We start from the raw sequence: 20,706 nt of genomic DNA, 5'->3' as shown, positions 1-20,706 counted from the left end.
TCGTCGTCGATGTCGAGCTGAAGAACCGGCTCCCCCGCAGAACTACACTGCCACGCTCCATACCATTGGCGACAATTCCAGGAAATAGACTTCTGATGAGTGAAACTACACCCACGCCAGTCACCGAAGCGGTTCACACCCCACTCTTATTCATTAACTCACTCGATCTCATGCACTGCACGCCTGTCATGTAGAGGGGGCGCTACCACCCAGGCCATGCGCATTGGTCTGGTCGGCTTTGTCAGACACATGAATGACGGCTCGGTTGAGGTGCTGGTCCAGGGAATGAGAGCACAGATTGAAGAAATGAGGGCTTGGTGCCGTATAGGGCCACCCGGTGCCAATGTATCTGCCCCGTTGTGAGAGTGAGAGCCATGAATGAAACAACAGATTTTGATTATCCCGATTTTCGTTTGATGAGGCATATCGACCCATAAGCCCGATCTGAGAAGTTTTATTATTCCACTTTCGCTTGATGAGGCATGTTGGAGGTACCGAACGATGCGGTACGTCTTTCACTTCCTTTTTTTGTGTCTCACACCCGTCTGTGTCATTATGACCCATACGGGCATGCATATGATGATCTCTCAGTAACACTCGAACAATCCGAATCGTATCGGGTTTCTTCTAGGAGGCTTCCCATGCCGATTGATTACAAATAGGAAGAGTCTGAGGCGCGACCTTGTATTTTACGCACACAACTCAATCATTGCATGTTTGTCATATTGCTAACCAGCCTCTTACTTTTTCCTCTAACTCCCGTTTCATCGACATTCGACAGTCACCCAAATATTCTTTGAAGAACACGCTTTTGCTCTAGGTCATGCGGTCATGACAGGCGCAGAGCATGTTCAAGCCAAGGGCAACAACCACATATTCTTACATTGGAAATAGCTCATGTTGATAGCTACTACTTCATTCTTTCAGCCTCTGTCCTGGCAACAGCTTCCTATCTTTGTTCGCTAATCTGCGCCTACGCTTTTCAATATAATTCTTAGCGCCCCCCGTTTGCTTGAGCTCCTTGACTTTCTCCTTCACGTCCAGCCTACGCAGGTCCTTCTCCTTCAAGAAGTAAGGCTGTTTTAAAGATATTCTTGCCCACATGAAAGAAAGGGGCATTGTCTTGGAGACAGCCAACGCTTCCACGCACTCATAAGCATACGTTCGATTGATATGTGCATGTCTTCAGAGAAGTAATTTGTCCTTTTTTTCGTAGGACCTGTTGTCGTTCTGAACGTTTTAAGAACTGTCGTGTCCAAGGATGAATATCTATGTTTTACAGTGCCCGCTTGGGGACTTTTCCACGATTTCCTACAGTAATATTTTCGCACCGCAAAAAATCTCCGATCGGCCAACAGGTGTATCTCCATCGATCTCGGACGTGGTGCGGTAGTAAACCAGCACGTGCAGAGAACAGGGAAAGTCAACCAGCTCTCGAGGCACAAGTCAAGTACAGCACAGGGAATTCCGAAGAAGGTCCGAACACTGCATAACCATTCCCGATGTTTCTCCGCAGGGAATTCGGCTTTGTCACCCCAGCGGGCCTTGTGTCGCTGCCGTGTCGATCCTTCACGCGTGGTGTTTGCCAGATTGCAGCTCCACAACGTCACGGTTTCTCCACATCCACCCGTCGGTTGCAACATTCACCCTCCCAGTCCAATCCCAGCTCGGTGCGCTGCGAACTAACTCAGAATGAAACCGGAAAGGAAACCACAGATCGTATGGGAAAGACCCTAGACAGCGTCCAGTCGGCATTTAGTACTGTCCGCACAGGCCGTGCGTCGACGTCGATGGTAGATCGTGTTATGGTGTCGTACTACGATGTTGAAACGCCATTGAACCAACTTGCAAGTGTTTCGCTGAGCGGGACGTCGACAATCTTGGTCGAACCATATGACAAAAGCTGCATGGGCGACGTGGAGCGAGGAATAATGGAGTCTGACGTAGGTATTACACCAAATAATGATGGAAGCTGTATTCGCTTGAGTGTTCCACCGCTAACGGAGGACAGGAGGAAGGAACTCGTCAAGCAAGTAAAGGGACTGGCAGAGGAGGGACGCGTGGCTTTGAGAAATATCAGGAGAGATGCCGTGGACTCGCTGAAGAAATTGGAAAAGAAGAAGGAGCTCGGAAAGGACGAGAGTAAAACCCTGCAGAGCGAAGTACAAAAGATTACCGATAAGCACGTGAAGCGCATCGATGAGCTCTTAAAGCAGAAGGAAGCTGATATCCTGAAAGTATAGACAATTAACTCAGCTTAGTCGCCTGAAGCAGCCATCTGTACTAAACTCATGAATTTGCAGGATGGGACACAACCTTGTGTAGCAAATATGACGGTTCTAAAGGGTGTCCAAAGTGATGTCACGCTGCCTCTATTGTTTTAATACTCTAGGAACTAGTGCCATCCTTCCAATCCGAGCTACACTCTCCTCACCTTCCAGTTAGAACACAATCAATAAGGCGCTTCAGGCCTCTAATCCATTGAGCATTTTGATCCCAATGCTGCTTCGTGAGGGTCTTAACGACAGTAGTCGCCTGATCATAGTTCCCCTTCTCAATAGACGAACCGACCTCAATTAGTAGCTCAACTACTGGCGCCTCAACTAGGCCAGCGTTAAGACCAGCCAGAAGTCTCCCTAACTTCTTGTTTACGTCGGCCATCTTTCGTTTGTATGAGGGCGATGAATTCTGATTCAAAGCGTACATATAAGCCCCTCGGAAAGAGTTCACAATTACTTGCTGATCAGCAGGTACCTTTGAGACGTCTGCCTTTTCCAAAAGCACAGTTTCCGAGCCCAATGCTGAAAGAGATGACGATGTGGATGTCGATCGCCTCGGTGGACCACCTGGAGTCCCTGAACTCGACATGGGCCTTGACCGACGCTGCTCTGCTACCGCAACCTCAGCAGACGGTGGTAGTGAAGCTCCCGAACCTGGTCGTGCCTTCGCATGGTAAGACATAGGCGGAGACGACGTTGCGTCGTTGGGCGGGGGAGGAGGTGGTGCTGGCGCCGCAAGAGATTGCGTTTGAAGTCCCAGATTTGTATTCACTACTCCCATTGGGGGTTCCAGACCATAGGTCCCGCCTTGTATTGGCGGTGCAGCTGTTCTACCACCGACAGGAGGCGGGGCTAATGGCGCCGTGGCTGCAGTTCCCGCGGGAATTGGTGATGCATATGAACCAGTGGATGGGGCTCCGATCGCAGCAGGGACTATTGGAGCGGGTGGAGGAGGTGCTCGGTACATGTCTTGTCCGTACGCAGGGACCGACGCGTAAGCCGCCGACGCATCATAAAATGGGCGCTCCGCAGATGGGGCCCCTGAAGCGAATACACTGGGAGGCGTCGGTCGAGAAGCAACCGGATTGGAAGGAATCGGTGGTAGCGAACTAGAATATCGTTCTGGCCCGGGTGGTGTCGCCCCAAACGACGGAGCAGGGACCGCCATCGGGGCTGGCGGTAAGGCACCAGAAACTGCTCCATACTGTGGTTGACTGGCTACCCCATATGCCTGACCAGGCGAATATCCATCATTCCCATAAGCGTATGTGGAATCACTATATCCCGTGTTGTACGGGTGATAAGCAGGAGTTGAACTGCTTGCGACATTATGACTTGCAGCTGTCGCACTGTCGTCCATCGCCAATTGCTCTGAAGCATGAGCTTGGATCATCTCCGCTGAACCATACATGCATGTATAGTTGGCATCCAAATTGCTCAGGTACATGACAGCCAGGGATGCGTCGCCTTGACTTGCTAAGAGAGCCCCATATTCGCACAGTACAGATCCACTTACTTCATCCAATGCCTTCACCGCTCCGATTTGACGCTCCCCCGCACCCAAGGTAGAGGCTGCAGTTAATAGACGGACTTTTTGCACCAGAGCAGAAAGTCGCTGTATCCTGTCAGCCATCATCACAGAAGTCGGCTTCGCCATTAATGGTCGATAGCGCATCCACAACGTTGTGGCCATTCTTGTGTTTCCGGCGCAGATAAAGCAAAACAAGGCAGCCGCTTCGTTCTGTGCAATGAGAAGGCGCTGTCCAAGGGAAGAGCAGGCTTCTGATATCTCTTCCCCAGGGCAGTATGTCATCAAAACTGCCAGTGCTTCTTTCCACGACTCCTTCCCAGAGTTTCCCGCGTCGCGAATATAGGCATCCATTTTGGTCTTTGGTCCAGCAATGGCCCCAACGATGCTCGCACCTGCCGAAAGGCCTGCATTCGAGATGTACTCTGCTTGGGTTTCCAGCCAAAGATCAGGGCCACCTGCATGCGCTATAATTAGCGCATCTGCTGTCCGACCGACGTGCAGACATGCCTCTACTGCAGTTTTGAAATCCCCCACTATCACCGATTTCTTCACCAAAACATCGATTTCTTCCCGTGTCTTCCCTACGAAGGATCCTGATGTACCTGCTTGAGACTTCGATCCCGGAACACCATTTGTCTTGTTTGTTGGAGTTTCCTCAACCTCGGCCAAACTATCGTCACCGTCTAAGATGCTTGCTTTGACTTCATCATGCCCACTTCTAGTTTCGGTTACTTCCCATGGAGCAGGTCTATCCAAATTCAATGCCCCAGTGCCGTTCGTGACAGCGTCGATATCGTCTGCACGGTTGAGGAGGGTCTCAGAAACGGTCCTGATTTCTCGTGGAGCGGATCGGACTGGAATGGCCAGAGCGTGTGATAAAGGCAGTCCGTATACAGGCATGGTTATGTCATCTCCAGCTTCTATTGACGGAGGCTCAAATCCAAGGTACTTCAGAACTAATCGCCTGCAGTCCTGTCGGAAAACCATTCCCAGGGCATCCCAAGCCATCTGATCTTTGGCGCTTTCACTACCTGCGCTAGCTTGCTGGCACCACCTCAGAGCAGGGGAAGGATCATCGGCTGTCATGTCTAATAGAATCGTATCAAGTTCAACACAGGCCTCACGCAATCCAGAGAAACTCTCATCAAATGACTCTATGTCCACTTTCCCGGCGCCCTTGCTTGACAGGGATGTCTGTCGACCTCCGAATCCGAACGAAACTGAAACTGGCCTTTTCAACCACTTCGGTGGTCGATTTAAATTGTACGAAACTCGCGGCTTATCGACGGCGCGAGGGGATTGGTCTTGCACGCCAACCTGGAAACCACCCGCCATCTCACCAAACGACTCTGCCAACGCATTTGCGGTCTCACTCGAAACTGACGGTCCAGTCGTAGTCGTCATCAGCGCATTTACTGCGATCGTGCCATCTTGTGAGGAGGATAGATACATACCCGGGATGCGCGGTGACCACTTGACATCAAAGTTCCAATTTGCTGTCTTGGGTGCTTCTGAGAGCACTTCTCCAGTTGACACTGAAACCGCTACAGTTCGAGAATCCCGGGAAGACGTCAAAAGCATATCAGAGTCATGCGGACACCAACTCATTGCAGAAACGCCATTCGGACCATGATGCGTGTAAGACATTACTGGAGCCGAGGCGTTTCGCAAGTCCCACAGCGTAGCTCCGCTGTCTTGATCCTCATCGCAAGCAAGTATGATTTGGGTTGCAATCTCTGGATGCCATTCAAGAGCGGAGCATCTTAACCTTCCTCTAGGATTTCTAATGCTTAGGACACGTTTGCCCTGGTTTGAGTCCCAGACTTTGAGAAGACCCGAATTTGTCGCTGTTCCAAGAACATGCTCGACTTTGCGGTTCCATGCTATGGCAGTGATCTCCTCTTTCTGCGTGATATTGCTTGTTGCTTGGCTCTCCGCCAGCGGTCTCGCAATCGGCCCAGCAGATACATTGTTAAAATCCCACACGAGCACTTGACCATCAGCTCCTCCAGTTGCAAGTCTGGTGGGCAAAAATGAATTAAACGAAAGACTCTTAACTGGTCCCGTATGTCTCTTCGTCGTTGTAGCGCTCCCATAGACGACTGCTGTACTCTCGTCATTTACGGAACCCGCGTTCTGTCGGATAAGCGGCGCCGCATCGAAAATTCGTACTGTGCCATCAGCTAAGCCGGAGGCGATGAGGCCGAAAGGGTGTGCACGAGAAGGAAGTCCCCATTCAATTGCGCAAAATTTGTGTGAGGAAGGAATATTCGATACGGGTGTGAGCTTTGAGCGCTGGATGTCGACGGCAATGAGTTCGAGGGAGGCAGATGGTCCAAACGAAGTTTCCGAAGCTCCCATATAGGAACCAGCCACGATGAAGCCACCACCGGAACCACCAGGCGACCATGCCCCCACTGAGAGACGACCGAGCTCTGCAACGACACCCATCGCTGCAAGAAGGACAAAAGACGGTCAAGACCGGAGTACCGCGATACGATCTGAAGCGAAAGAAGGGCAGTTCGATCCTGCTGCGCGAGGACGCGCCTCGCTCTGCTCGGCAAGATAAATAGAAACGAAGCGTGGTAATGTGAATTACGAGTGGTCAGGGGGGAAAGTAGCTTACTCGATTCGGCCGTCGATTCGGCCGAAACTATGCATGGGATCCATTGAGGCAAAACTCCAGCTGTTCACGACATAGCTGCCAGTGATGTTTTTCGGGCCCTGCATCAACTAGCCATGCACTATCATTGGTGTCTCCGAGAAATGGACTGACTTAGATCCGATCCCCGTGATCCAATTGCGCCCCCATTGTTTCGTGTCCACGTGTGATTTATGGCCCTTGCATTGCAGGACTCGTCTGTGCAATTTGAGCCTGTTGAGCGCTCTTAGGCTGCTCTCTTACCAACACCACTGAAGCGATTGCGAACACGCCGCGGGATCCTCGTTTCTGTTCGTATGCCAGTGTGTCAAAAGAGGAATCGCCTGCTGCAACGCATTTAGAGAAGCATGTCTGCGGCGAGAAAGAGACCTCGCGCGTCGCAGTCTCGTGCCATCCTCGCATTAGACCTTGATTGCTTTTACGCCCAGGTAGCAATCCGCTCCCGCCCGCATCTCGCAAATCGGCCAGTGGTCATCTTGCAGAAGCACTTGTGCGTCACCAGCAATTACGTAGCTCGCCGCCTCGCTCATGGGGCAGTCCAAAAGATGACCCCTGTGTCCACCGCTCTCAAGGCATGCCCGGACATCGTTTGCATTGATGGCTCGGACCTAACCCCTTTCCGTGAGGCAAACGCCGAGGTCCTCGCAGTCATCCGGGCGTGGCTTCACGCCAAGGTTACCGAGCTCGGCGTAGGAAGTTTTCCCATCCCCTGTCAGAAGCTCGGTTTTGACGAGGTCTTTATCGACGTCTCCCGGCTAGTCGCAGAGCAAGTCACAGCAGGCGGAAGGCCATGGGAGTTCCAGGGGCATATCTTTGGGCGAACCGACGACGACGCTAGTAGGCGAGCATTAATGGTAGCTTCTCAACTAGCTTCAGAGTTGCGAAAAGAAATCACGCTCAGAACAAAGCTAACGCTTTGTGCTGGCATCAGCGAAAGCAAATTGCTCGCAAAACTTGCTGTGAACATGAACAAACCAAATGACCAAACAATCTTTCTTTCAGGAGATGCGGCACAGTACATAGCTGGGCGCCATCCAAGAAGTCTCCCGGGTTTTGGCTATGCCGTGGAAGGGAAAATATCTGCCTGGGCGAAACGGAACGGCAAAGAGGACATTAAAACCGCCGCAGATGTTGTACAATGGTTCGGTGATGGGAAGAAGGGGTTCGCGTCCCTCGCCAAAGTTCTTGACAATGACGATCAAGCGCGAAAGATTCTGGAACTATGCCAAGGGACTGACACCTCACCAGTCATCGAGTCCGGCGACGCTCCAAAGTCGCTCACTTCCATGGATTCATTCCGCTCTTGTACCAAGATCGAAGATGCAGAGCGACGAGTCACTATCCGTGCTAAGGATATGGTCACCCGGTTACGTCGAGATTGGGAGCTGTACGGGCGCCGACCGAAGACTTTGACGGTAGGGTTTAGATTCAGAGGGGACGGGTATCATGCGACAATGCGGGCAATCCCTATGCCACAAGAAATCGTTTCCCTGTGCTCGTCGAAGGGTGCAGATGCTGCAGACCGATCTATTATCGCTCTTTCTAGAGCTGCACTATTCGTGTTGAAGGATCATGCCGGTGTTTCGGCATCTTCAACTTTTGATATGACCTTAATTTCTATTGGGGCAAGTGCTTTTACAGAAAACAAAACAGAGAAGAATGCAACCTCGACGAAGAAAGAAACGGTCGCTTCTTTCTTCGCACCTAAAGAAGGCAAAGGAATGTCATCGGTATGCAGACCACCGAATGGCCGTTTATTGCAAAACAGATCATCGCCAAATCCACGACGGCCACTATCCCCGAACGCTTCCTTCTCTCGTTGCCCAATTTGCAATGAAGTGTTATCCTCTCTCCTAGCAAAAGCAAGCTTGCACGTAGATCAATGCTTGAGACGCTCTGAGACTGTGTCGCCGGCCAGGAAACGCTCGAAAACGGCATCAAACACATTCCGGGTTGACACCTTTTTCCAGAGAAAGTAAGAACCCAGTTTGGTAACGCGGTCGAGTGCCGCACAAGACTCAGCCCTTACAGCGGACATTTCCACTACATCTAATCGCTAGGGAGCTAAAAGTTATTTATACGGTCATATTCACAGCTAGAGTGATCCGACGTCTTCGCTCAGACGCTTACGACAACAGCTCGCGAAGACGCTCACGCTTTTCTTGATGAAGATAGGAGGGGAAGACAATGTCAAACCTAATGACGAGGTCGCCACGTTCACCGGGCCGCTTGGAGATCGGCATTCCTGCGTTTGAAATAGTCTTGACCGTTTTCGGGGTAAGAACTTCTGAGCAGTCTAAGCGGTAAGATCGACCCTCTATACCGGGGATGGTAATATGACTTCCCGCCAAAGCATCTGCCAACGTGATGCGGTGCAAAATTTCTAGATTGTTCCCAACCCTCTTATATCGTGTGTGAGGCTTCTCTTGGATTATGAAAACAACGTCACCTGGTGCATACCCCGGCGCTTCGCTCCCCGCACCATTATATCGAATCTTTGTGCCGGCCTTGTATCCCGGTTTGATGATGACTTCGTGAACCTTGGCCGCTCGATCTAGTCCACCATCCGCTCGTGCGACATTGCGAGTGATCTTGAGCTTCTTCGTTACACCAGTGTAAAGCTCCTCCAACGATAAATTGAGGTTGACCTCGGTGTCCGGCTGTTTCCGCATTTGACGGACGCCCTGGCCGAAAGAAGAAAAACTAGTACCACCGCCCATGCCTCCCATGCCACCCATACCACCCATACCACCCATACCACCCATACCACCAAATCCGCTATTGCCAAAGAGCTCCCGGAACAAATCTTCGGGTGCTTGGAAACCTCCTGATCCTCCTGGACCAGAAAAATGAAATGACGCCCCACCTCGCCCTTGAGGCATTTCTTCCATACCAGACTTAAGGCCATCCTCACCGTATCGGTCGTATACCTCTTTCTTTTTGGGATCAGACAAAACCTAATTGACGATGACATTAACGTGAACGACAATGTGAGAAAGTTGCCCGATGAGAGACTAAGAGAGATAGTGAAGGTGGTCTACACCATTAAGATAAGTGTTCAAGTACATACCTGGTAGGCCTCAGAGAGTTCTTGGAATTTCTTCTCTGCCTGAGCCTTGTTCTCAGGGTTTTTATCTGGATGCCATTTCATAGCATTTTTGCGATACGCCTTTTTGAGCTCCTCTGTTGTAGCGTTACGGTCAACGCCGAGGATAGAATAGTAATCCTTTCCCATTTCAGTGCTTCGCATAGACGGGAAAGTGCTCTTGTGGCGTCAAAGCCTTCGGAAATAAAACTCTGGCGCAACAGCCGGGTTTGTGAGCAGCGCAAGGGCCGAGAATATAGAAACTGTGATCTCTGTGACGTGAGAAGAGTGAGGCGTGGGGAGTAGTTGGTGAGATACGGATGTGAGAATCGTCAAAACTTCAAGAGGAACCGTAATGCGTTGAGAGGCGTTATAAGAGGTTGGCGTGGGACACATTGCGCACACCGTACGATAGCGAAGGAATGCCGTCGTCAAAACTAGCTGACTTCCCACCGGCGCTTGTGGCATTCTTTGCGGATTATTCATTTAATTACTCAAGTATGATAAGGAGATGCTTGGTATGATCCAGGCTCGCTTGACGGCTCTCGCTCCAACATGGGTTTCCAGACCTCCCCAGAAGCTTCTGGAGAGCTATCAAGTAGAGACACTTTATACTTTCGTTTTTATTCCTTATCATAATGCCACGCGAAACACGTGGACACGTTCGACCCTCGCTTGTGCATGCACACGGCGCCATGACGTCATCATCTTGCGGCAATCTCTTCCAACCCGGCGAGAATAAAATAAAAAAAAATGCAGAATTCAGTAACACACCGTGCTCTACAGCACTGTACTGAAGTTCACTGCGACTACACACCCAGAGAGTGTATCCTGCGAGTGTACCGTTACCCTGCGAAGGTACGAAGCAAACCCAAGCAACGCCAGCTTGGCCGACAGCTTTCGTCCTTCAAGGCTTAGAAATTCACATACGTATGCTGTAAATACAGTTTCAAGCAAGTTTTTATTTGACGACAGTACTCTACACGTCGAGAACCGTATCTCGTGCTCTCGCGTTCCGGCACATTCACATCAAGTTATGTTAGCACCAACGCCCTGGATAAACAATGAGCGTCGCAGTTAGCTAGTTAATTCCATCAAAATTTCATATGCGCCCATAATACATCCCTCACAAATCCTCATCGCATGTCAATGAATCAATGGCGGCTTGATCAAATACGCATGATCCGTCATCTCGAGAGAGAATTTGTTCTAGAGCTTCAGAGTGGCACTGTACACTTTGCCCCATCGAAAAGGACTGTGACACAGATGGCATGAGCAGACTAAATGGGTTAGGCAAAGACATCATCTGCATGTTTGGCATGTTCAACATCGGTGATGAGAGAATTGCAGGCGACCACATGTTGTATGGTAACAGAGCTGCTTGTGGTGATGGTAGGCTTTCGGCTTGAGTAGTCGGTGGAGTAGAAACTTGAGTAACCTCTGTGCAAGGCATTGGTTCGGCTGACACCGGAGAGATATTGTCCTGGAAGAAGTCTGGTTCCTCTTTCGACTGGTCGGCAAACAGCTGCAAAATGTCGCTTGTAGCCACATCAGATCCTATCGTGGTTTCTATTTTTTCTGGCGTTGACACTGGTGTCGTAACAGCTGACGACGTCACTGCAGTATTCGTTGTCGTATTTGCGGCTCGGGAACGCGAATTTGAAGGATTCCAGACAAAGCCTAGTGTCTGGAGTCGGGCTTCACGAGACTGGTTCAGCTTTCCTTTTCGCTTGCATTGACGCTGAGTGTTGACCCACCAGCCGAGTTCGCCTTCGTTGAAAGGAACGCTTGCATGTCCATGTTCTCGAGTCCATCCACACAGTCGCTTGAATTTATCCTCCCAGTCTGCCTCGGCGGTACTCCACGTGAATTTCAAACTATCCAAGGCATCTACTTTCTCCTTTGATAATTTTCCCCTTTTCCGAAGTTGACGTTGCTTCGAAACCCACGTCCCTAATTCGCCTTGAGCAATTGGAACTGCGCAGTGGCCGTGTATGCGTTTCCATTCGCTAAGACGACGAAATCGTTCCTCCCACATCGCTGTAACGGTGTTCCACACAAAGTTGATGGAATTAAGAGCATGCTCTCTTCCTGGATCGAGCTCTGTTCAAAGCAGAGAGTATATTAATTTTCCACAAATGTCAGAACGATTTTCTTCATTGGATGAAAACAAGCATAGGCCACAAGTCAAACACTTACTTCCCGTTCGCTTTAGTTCACGCTGCCTTGCTACCCAACGTCCAAGAGCCCCTTCAGCTTTCGGAACGCAAGTATCACCCCTGACCGCTCGCCATTGGAGTAATTCTTCGTACCTGGACTCCCAACTGGGATTGGGTGAGGATGGTGTAGAAACATGACCTGTTGAAACTGTGTTGTGTAGATCGAATACTCGACTCATGTCAGTGTCATAGGAGCTCATGCTGTGAGGGAGTGAGCGATTTGTTGGTAGTTTTTCTGTTATGCCGGATATTGTAACAAGAAAGCGTTCCCCAGAAAATGATAACAAATGGGAGGTGAGCTTTGAAGAGACTTGGGGTATCGCGGTAGTCCCTGATATCGGTGTGGATGTCGACGGAGATTCAGACTTAATAGAGACAAGCAGGAGGGCGGGGGCGCGAAGCGCGGTTCAGCCAAGATTTGAACTTAACAATGGACCACCCGAGGGCCCAGAACAGCAGGGGAGGAAATTTTGAATAAGTGAGGATGCTCACCAATGTAAGGCCAGAAAGAATCGTGAAGAAAGCGCGGGGTTTGAACTGTAGGCAGAAGCGAGGAGTACATGTCAAGGCATGAGATAAGGAAAGCTAAAGAGAGAGATTTAGAGCGTGGCGGTCCAACACAGAGTGGATTTGCGAGGGGTTTGGGCAGAAATCGACATAGAATGCTTAGACCAGAAGAAAATCGGAAATGAGGGTGCTTTGTGCTGGTGACTAGAATTGAAGTTACAAGGGTCGGACCAAAGCTTATGATGATAGCAGAGAATGATTTCTCTCTTCTCATAGGCAAACTGCAGAGAGCAAAGGAAATTTGAGACGGTATAGAGGGCTTCTTTGGGGGGCCAGAGAGGAAAGCGCATCATCGTCGTTCAGGGGCCCGCTGGGGAGATTAGTGTGCGGGACCACGTGACGATGCACGGCGCATGCATGCTTAGAGGATTCAGCGATGCTATGAATGCGCCGTGTCACTCTGCGCTACTGCCTTTCCCTGCATAGGCTGTCGACACTTGTGTCCAAGTCGAATGGCTGCAGGTGGCTTACTGTAGATGATTGCACCGTCTTGCACACTAATTGATGAGGCGTTTCTATTGGCCGAGATTCAACGGATGAGTGGTGGCGACGTGGGTCCGGTGAAGACAACCGTTTTGAAACCTTCTCAGTAGCAGTCGTCACCTTGAAGAAAGTAAGGTTTCTTTCGATCTCGGTTCGCTGAACTTGAAACTTGAAAACTACATCAGGAGCAGCGTAAGCAGTGTCCAGTGGGCCGTTGAAATCTTTCCGAATCCTGCCAAGTTCCTCACACATACAAGGCATATACTTCAATCACGCGATGGGCACTCGGTTGAGGCCTCTTCTACCATTTCCAGGCAAGCGAAAGTTCAAAAACGCATATTTCCGATACCTGAAACCCTTTTCCGACCCTGTTCGACTTGCAATACTACTCCTTTTCAAATGTATTTGAATCGATTACCTTGGAACTTTCTTGTAGAATCAAGACACGTCCATACGCGTTTAGGTTTGAATATGCTTCATCGCCACTTGCCAAATCTATCCGTGGACAGCTTTCTTAATAGCTTTCTGGGGTGAGAAAAGGGAGACCTAAATGAAAAATAGCTCTAATTCCCACCGCGTAAATAGGGATTTCCGTCTCATTCGGACCCTGTGATCTGTTGCGCAATATGCCTAGTTGGCCATTCCTCCCTTGCCCTTTCTCCTAGTGTCTATTGGACTGTTGTCCTCATATGCTAGACACGCTCATAATACTCCATTCCTTGACTATCAGTTTCTGTGCTTCAACTGTAGTACGTCTCTTTGCCTTGGTGTTTTTACTGCCATGGAATTACAGGACTGTACAATGCCTTTGCAATCTTCAGTTTGCTGGTCACCAACTCATCGAAAATGTGTTCAGATGGTAGTGAGATTGAAAAACGTGTCCTGTCAAAGAGTGAACAGAATTAGAGTGCTTAAAACTCATTTTAGCAAACTACTAGCGTGTCAACAGTGTCGTCAAAAATAGAATCCGAAATAAAGAATCCTATTCGATCATTGTCATGTACTTTATCGAGATGAAAAGACCTTGAAACCAATCGTTCTGTTCTGTACAATTCGTTCTTAGACAGTAACAAGGATAGCATGGACAGGTTTTGCGTTACGAGGCCAGAAGCAAAGAAAACACCTCTCCACCTGCCTCAGTATAGAGTTGGCATGCCAATGACATCGATTTGCAAAACATCGCAGAATAGGTGAACTCGTGAATATATGAGACTTGCTACTCAATCTCCCGAGATAAGCTCACGACAGTGTCGCATCGTATGAAATGCCCATCCTTGCTTTTCAGTGCAAGCCAAGCCAATATAGCTGTAGAAGGGAAAGATCAGCAAAAGGACAGAGATCTTGATATATAAATTACGGTATGTTACTTTTTTTTTTTTGCAAATTACCCTGTCCGTTTCGAGTTCATGATGAGCTCTTTTCTCGTACTACTGTATCTGCATGCAGCAAGAATTGTAGCTGTACATTCCTGCGTATAGTAACCATCACTGCAATTTTTAATGTCATCAATGAGACTTCGGGGGTTGGCAAAAAAAGAATATCATAACATGTAGTAGTAGGCAGTGAAGTGGGCTCAAGAGAACATGTTAGTCAGGATATTGCAGTTTCTTACATGTCTATTTCTCATACTTTTGAATCCCCTTATGATGGGAGAACAAGTTCTGACGTTTCGCGAAGAACTTCAATGACAGGCAACTCGCAAAGACTACTGCACTTGTGCTTTACATGCAGTCCCAACATTAAACAGAACCTAATGACGTATGCTTTCCTTGGCTTATGAATGTGGTTCCAACTGATGGAAGGCAACGCAGATTAACATGTTCATTGTGCACTCCTCGCTGTGTTCTGTTTGACATGGATTCCAACTGACATACGCAGACATCCACTTTCTGAATCTAGATTGCGAGCCTCACCAATAAGTAAGAATTGTCGCGGTCGGCAGTCTTTTCCAGTCCTTAAAGTGGATTAGCACTGCCGAGGAAACGGAGACATTTAGAACAGAGAGAACAAGAAGCACGCTATTGACGGGTATACTATCAACAACCCGAGTTGTTCTATACCTCGTAGATAGATCTTCTGCAACTTCTCCCTTCGAGACCGGCCTGTTACCACTGATGAGCACTTCTCATACGACAAGCAAGATCATCTGAGTAGTATATTTCTGTGCTCAAATTGCCAATCTTCAGGCCGTTTTTTATTTAAAGCCAAAACCAGTGCTCACTTTCCGTACCTGTCCTTTTGAAAAGACAAGAAGCGAGGAAGGAGAACATTGAAGGGTCAAGCTGCATGTAGTGGACCTCTCGAGAGCTTTGGGGAAGTGTACATGTATCAGTGCTACTGGAGAACGCTTCTGATTCTCATCCAGGAGCAATTGTGGTTGCAGCACATTGGGACGACACTGTAGTCGCGGTGGGTCCACAGGAACACCTGTGCAAATGACAAATATGTGCGGGTGCAGCCTTCCCGTACCTTCAGTCTGTCGTATTTGCATTGCTGTTTTACCGTTTTATTTGGCATCAGTGAATGGCCCACTGGACCAGTCCGTGCACACTGCCGACAGAAGATTCCGTCTCTCATAACTCTGTTACGTGCGCCGTGTAACGGAGTCGCCCTCACGTTTCCGTATGCTTCAGATTGTTTGCTCCCTGCCAAGAAAAGTCCAGCACAGATATTCTGAGGGACACGTTGATGGCCTACTTTGGCCATGCTGCACACCTCCGTTGACGACCTCGTCTGTGTGAGTCCGAAGTAGGAAAAGGCGTCCTCTGAGGCTACTGTTGCGGCATTCAATCTTTCGAAATCTGTATCTCGAAAGATGTACTACAATACCGCGTGATGGGGGCTTCTCTGTAAGCGTCAACACTTGTTAGAAAATGAGGTGCAGAAAGAGCCTGACAGACCCCACGTCGAACGCTTCTGCTCATCCTTGGTGGCCCGCGCTTTTCTAGACATTCTAGAAGAACTATAGATGAACTATGTTGTAGATTATCACCGTATCTTCAAATCGGGACAACAATCACACAAACAGAAACGTTCGCATTTGAAAAGGAGCCGCCCAGAACAAATTGCCTCAGAGACAAACCGCAAGAAGCTTTTTCGTTAGGATCATTTTCGGAGGACAAGCTGCGGGCTTCGTTCACGTTTACTGTCACTCCTTGATATCGCGCTTGACGTGGCCCTAGTACATGTGAGCAGAGCTATTTTATAATTAAGGGATACAACATGATTTCATGGACAGTGCAATACCAATCTTCGGGAATCACCCACACTGTACGGTATCTACCCTGTTCCACGCAATACATACTGTATACAGTAGAGCGCTAATGCAATCTTTTCTTGAAACATTGCTCTCTGCTCCGCGTTTCATGCTGGGGTAAAGTATCGTATCTCCTCAACGTGTGTTTTGACCATCATTGCTTCTCTCATAAACTTATAAACACTATACAAACTGCGGAATCTTCAAAACCAAGGGGAGTGGTTAAGTAGGGCATCAATATATTTATTAGATATCTAAAGTGGCGCTCTGATGCCGTTCACACTCATTACCCGAATAGATGGATAAGAAAAAGGACGTTGCCTGTTTTCTATCCATCATCTCGTGTGCTGTTCATGATAGTGCTAGAAGTTTCTTTTGGAGAGATCCTCACTGCATTTTGGGGGACCATAATACTGCCATGCTATTCAGGCTTTTTCACAAACGTTCAATATCAGCTGGAATCTAGACGGGGATGACAAGTAGAACTAAGTGTAACCGTCGCTAAGCCCAAAACCCCCGTTCGTTTAAACAGGATACTAACTCCGGATTGCAGGTCCAAATTGGTTTACTCTCTCTACGTGGTTGAAGTGATAGTCTCCGTGATGCATTACGTGTAACGTCAGGGAGTTATGTCAATGTGCAACATGGCAATCCCGCTGGTTTGCGGTTTCAGCGATACGAGCGATGGGATTCAATATTAACAAGAGACCGTCTCAGTCTCGTTCTTGCATTAGCTTCCTTTACGAGCAATACAATTTCATAATTACAGCGGTCTAACTCTTGATGAGAAACGTCCAGTCAAGTGGCCTCTGTTGGCTGAGGGACAGGACTTCTCCCTTCAGATGACTCCATGAAGTTATACAATCGCTTTCCGACTAGATATTTGTCGTCACGAATAGAGTCATGCAACTCTCTAAGTATCAATACTGAATACTGAAGTGTTTCAAGACCGCAGTACAGACACGTTATCACGAGATACGCGTACCTGTACACTAGGTTTGAAACCCACCTCGCCACCCCTAGCAGTGGTAGCACGCCGCGGGCTGCTGAGTACGGGACTGATAGAGCAGTGACCAGGAAAATCAATACCGGCATAACCACTTCTCTCATTGTGCGAGAAAAGTTTTGGTTTAAACCAATGACGTCACCCTCTCTGGCACGTTGTATTCTTTCCCTCCACTCTGCCCCAAGACCACCTGCAGCAGCAATACATGTCCATACCTTAAAAAGCAAGAGGCCAAGCGCCCAATCTTGATGAAGGCAGAAATAAGGAGTCTCGTCGAACGACACTCGTATTGGGACCAGAATGAGTTCGAAGAGTAAGCCAGCGGCCAGAGGAATAACTCCAAGAGAAATGAAAATAATGACAAATCCCTTCCCTGCCATCCACAGGTACGGTAGACCAGCGGAGAGGGCAGTCATAGTGTCTGCGGTTTCAACGTATTTCACAATTTTCACAAAGCCCGTGATCGTTCCGAAAAGCACGTTCAAGCCAAGCAGGAACGGGTGCAGGTCATGTCGGACAGGAAGACCTACCGCGCTCATTAAAGAGCGACCAAGCATTGTTGGAATCGCAACCAACGCACTTTCGGTCAAAACTAGAGTAAACCACGCCAAGACAATCATGACACTGGCTCGGAATTGTATTTCTCTTCGCGATAGTCCATGCGGGTCAGGGGAATGTATCTGACTAGGATGATCATGTAAATCCCCTTCATACAAAGCGTTATCGATCCCGAGATCATTCGCCACATCTGCGTGCGGCGCATTGAAAATTAGAGGGACAGCTTCGTTCTCTCCCAGCACTATGCCTTCAACGTTACGGTTTGCTTGATCACGCATAATTGCGTCTCCTTCATTGTTGGTTTCTCGGTCTTTAACTACCAGATGAGCAATTCCAAGAGCTGCTGACACCCACCTGATCCAGGTCGCAATAACTGTGTGTAACGAGATACCAGGGCGCCCAAAATACAGTAGTCGGATGAGCGGACCAACGAGAAGATTTCCGAAAGGAACGTCAATCAGGATGTGTGAGAAGTCCTCAGAGCGAAAGGGGAATATATGTGGAAGGACCTTCAAGCAAAGCTGTGCAGGGGCATAGACCAGAGCGAGAATAAGTGGCACATAAATGATAACACTTATGCACATCCTCCGCGCATGTCTCGACAGGGGCTTCTCAACGAGCTCTCGAAATGGATGGAACTCGGGGTCATCTGGGTTGCGCAAGAACCATAGCAACTGTGGCTTCACAACTTCTCGCAATAACGAAATGAACAATGATATGTGAACCATGTAGATAATGCCCATGATCCAATGTCCTCCAGTGCATGTCCAGGGTGATTCGCGGCAATAGGATACTCTGGACTGCATGCTTCCTCCTAGGATCTCTAGAGTGCAGTAGTCTAGCCACCATCCACATCCCAGAGGAAATATGCCAAATTCAAACAGTATTAGAACGACAATCTTCACGAAAGTTGCCACATATCGCAGCAACCGTGCGACTTGGCGAGTAATCGGAGAGTCAAGTCTTGGATATCTGTGTCTCAAAACTGAGATAATCCCAATGTATCCGACAGCAAAAAGCGCAATTATCCCGTATCCGAGGAGTACTTTGAGGAAATTGTCCATGTGCACCGAATGAGTGGAGATCCCCTGTAGTTCATCACTGATACTGACACTAATGCTGGGCACATATGACTTAGTACGAGTGTCAATGCCGATGGACAAAGCGTCTCCACTTCGTGATGCAACCAAATCTCCATCGATACCGGCTGATATTTTTGGAACAAGCGCCTCGCTTATGTTTTTGGTATCTCCCTTCATAGTGTCCTGGATTCGTTCATGGTCAGACGGTATCACAGAACGCAGAAGTTCATTCCATAGGCTGTCTCCATCCGACGGCGCAATGCTAATGGGGAACGATCTGATCTGAAAAAGACGCATGGTGAGCCTTCCTATAAGCAGAGGAATTAATGTAAAAACAAGAAGGAAAATCGCGTTTGAAACCAGCACGGTCCCTGCGTTGTCAAATAAGTTTCGAATTTGTCCTCGCAGACCTACGACTTCTTCAAGAGGCACCTCATCCGGATCGAGTTCGAACAAGCCGAAAAGAGCACCTCCATCGGCGTCATCATCGTGCGGGTCTATGCCTTCATCGTCCATGTGATCATCCGCATCGTCGTTTGGATGTTGTTCAAGAAAGTTATCTGCGACATGAAACATTTGCCCAGGAATGCCATCGTCGTCATGCATTCCATCTGCGGAGTCATATTCATCTCCTAAATCAGCATCGTCGTAGTCGAGTAAATCACCATGCTCGTCCTGAGCACCCGGTGTTTCGTAGTGTATCCCCTCACTGTCTGCATCCATAATGTCGTCATCTGCTATGATATCATCCTCACTATTGTCGCCGCCAGCTATTACTTCGTACGTGTCCCGCACTAGCTCGTCAACTTCATCAAAGACCTCGTCATTAACTTCCGCTGGGGCGTCGGAATCCGGGATCGGAGGAAACTGAAATCGAGTGCGGTTAGAGTGATCATCATCTTGTCTCGCCTGGTTTTGCGGGGGCATTTCGCCGTTCATATCGGGCGGATAACCAGCGATTTCGTCATCTCGATTTTGGATTTCGTCGTTGTCTGAGCTGTAGTCATCCAGATCATTGGGTATAAGCTGGTCATCGTCGGGAAAAGGGGCAAATCGGTGATCATCGTGAGCATCAATGTCGTCATGGGGAAAGTGACGCACGTATTCGCGCAACGAGGAAACGCCTAGAAAAACAAAGACAATACCCGCGGATAACAAGCAACCATAGAACGCATCGGTAATGACTCCTGCTGGAGTTCTTGAGGCAAAAAGGTTGGGTAGATCCTTCGGGGAGCTGATAAAAAGTGCATACCAAGTCCAGCATGTTCCAACTGGCAAGAAAAACAACCAGACGGTGAACACAAGGACGATTCTCGCGGCCATCTTCATGGTCTTACGGGTTAGCGCGAGCACTCCTACGATGAACTCTTTGGTCGGTAGTGCGGAGGGAGTGTTCGGGCGGTAGAGTGGTTCGAAACGAAAGGGATGGTTGCATAGTTCGCATCGCGATGAACCCGATTGGGCGAGCCAGTTGAGCAAGCAATCTTCATGTGTGAATTTGATAGAACCGGAACAGCGACATGGATGCAGCAGGGGTCTGCCAGGTTCGCTATCGCCGCGGCAAATTCGACATTCTAGCTCACTTTCAACCTCCGTCATGCGGACGAGCGAGGCGAGAGCACATGGACGACGCAATCAGTGCGTCGCAAATCCAAGGTTGAATGTGGCAACACGCGACGGCGGAGCGTGGAAGCCGGAGAGGAGGATTGAAATTGGGATGGTCGCAAGAATGACGAAGAAGGTAGAGCCTCGCGAAGAGTGGTGACACCAAGCGCAAGGGAAAAGCACGAAGAGCGCGGGTGAGAGGGGGTGAGGGGCGAGAGTTGTCGATCCGCTTCTGGCGAGTTCTAGGCTGCGGGTACAGAAGAGTGGGGGGTAACGAAATTTGTACGAAAAGTCCCTTGTGAAAGAATTGGAGAACACAGCAGTGGCAGAGCGCGATATCAACACAGGACGGACCGACGAGGGCCCTTTCTAG

The 20,706-nt window shown here is 49.0% G+C and overlaps 7 protein-coding genes; 3 read left to right on the top strand and 4 right to left on the bottom strand.

The window, feature by feature from the left end:
* The first annotated feature begins 1,502 nt into the window (after positions 1–1,502).
* On the top strand, positions 1,503–2,243 carry CHC_T00008444001 (Ribosome-recycling factor RRF, Rhodoplastic). Its single transcript, XM_005716236.1, has one exon. The coding sequence runs from the start codon at positions 1,503–1,505 to the stop codon at positions 2,241–2,243; it is 741 nt and encodes a 246-aa protein (XP_005716293.1).
* A 62-nt stretch (positions 2,244–2,305) lies between these two features.
* Positions 2,306–6,171, bottom strand: CHC_T00004403001 (hypothetical protein). XM_005716235.1 is given in 2 exon segments: positions 2,306–2,430; positions 2,431–6,171. The coding sequence occupies 1 exon segment, from the start codon at positions 6,169–6,171 to the stop codon at positions 2,431–2,433; it is 3,741 nt and encodes a 1,246-aa protein (XP_005716292.1). The 3' UTR covers positions 2,306–2,430.
* Positions 6,172–6,187: 16 nt separating this feature from the next.
* Positions 6,188–6,379, top strand: CHC_T00004402001 (hypothetical protein). The gene has a single exon (XM_005716234.1). The coding sequence runs from the start codon at positions 6,188–6,190 to the stop codon at positions 6,377–6,379; it is 192 nt and encodes a 63-aa protein (XP_005716291.1).
* A 440-nt stretch (positions 6,380–6,819) lies between these two features.
* On the top strand, positions 6,820–8,451 carry CHC_T00009322001 (DNA Polymerase Iota). The gene has a single exon (XM_005716233.1). The coding sequence runs from the start codon at positions 6,820–6,822 to the stop codon at positions 8,449–8,451; it is 1,632 nt and encodes a 543-aa protein (XP_005716290.1).
* Positions 8,452–8,535: 84 nt separating this feature from the next.
* Positions 8,536–9,927, bottom strand: CHC_T00004401001 (hypothetical protein). XM_005716232.1 is given in 4 exon segments: positions 8,536–8,598; positions 8,599–9,429; positions 9,543–9,707; positions 9,708–9,927. 2 exon segments carry the CDS (start codon positions 9,705–9,707, stop codon positions 8,599–8,601), a joined length of 996 nt encoding a protein of 331 aa, XP_005716289.1. The 5' UTR covers positions 9,708–9,927; the 3' UTR covers positions 8,536–8,598.
* A 756-nt stretch (positions 9,928–10,683) lies between these two features.
* On the bottom strand, positions 10,684–11,976 carry CHC_T00004400001 (hypothetical protein). Its single transcript, XM_005716231.1, has 2 exons — positions 11,757–11,976; positions 10,684–11,660 (listed from the first exon to the last, which is right to left on the bottom strand). Exons 1-2 carry the CDS (start codon positions 11,974–11,976, stop codon positions 10,684–10,686), a joined length of 1,197 nt encoding a protein of 398 aa, XP_005716288.1.
* A 4,656-nt stretch (positions 11,977–16,632) lies between these two features.
* On the bottom strand, positions 16,633–20,327 carry CHC_T00004399001 (hypothetical protein). XM_005716230.1 is given in 2 exon segments: positions 16,633–16,880; positions 16,881–20,327. The coding sequence occupies 1 exon segment, from the start codon at positions 20,325–20,327 to the stop codon at positions 16,881–16,883; it is 3,447 nt and encodes a 1,148-aa protein (XP_005716287.1). The 3' UTR covers positions 16,633–16,880.
* Between the last annotated feature and the right edge of the window lie 379 nt (positions 20,328–20,706).

This window comes from Chondrus crispus, genomic scaffold, assembly GCF_000350225.1.
Source record: "Chondrus crispus Stackhouse genomic scaffold, scaffold_23, whole genome shotgun sequence".
NCBI classification, from domain to species: domain Eukaryota; phylum Rhodophyta; class Florideophyceae; order Gigartinales; family Gigartinaceae; genus Chondrus; species Chondrus crispus.
The sequence above is the reverse complement of the archived record's forward strand: the minus strand, read 5'-3'. Positions and strand labels throughout refer to the sequence as shown.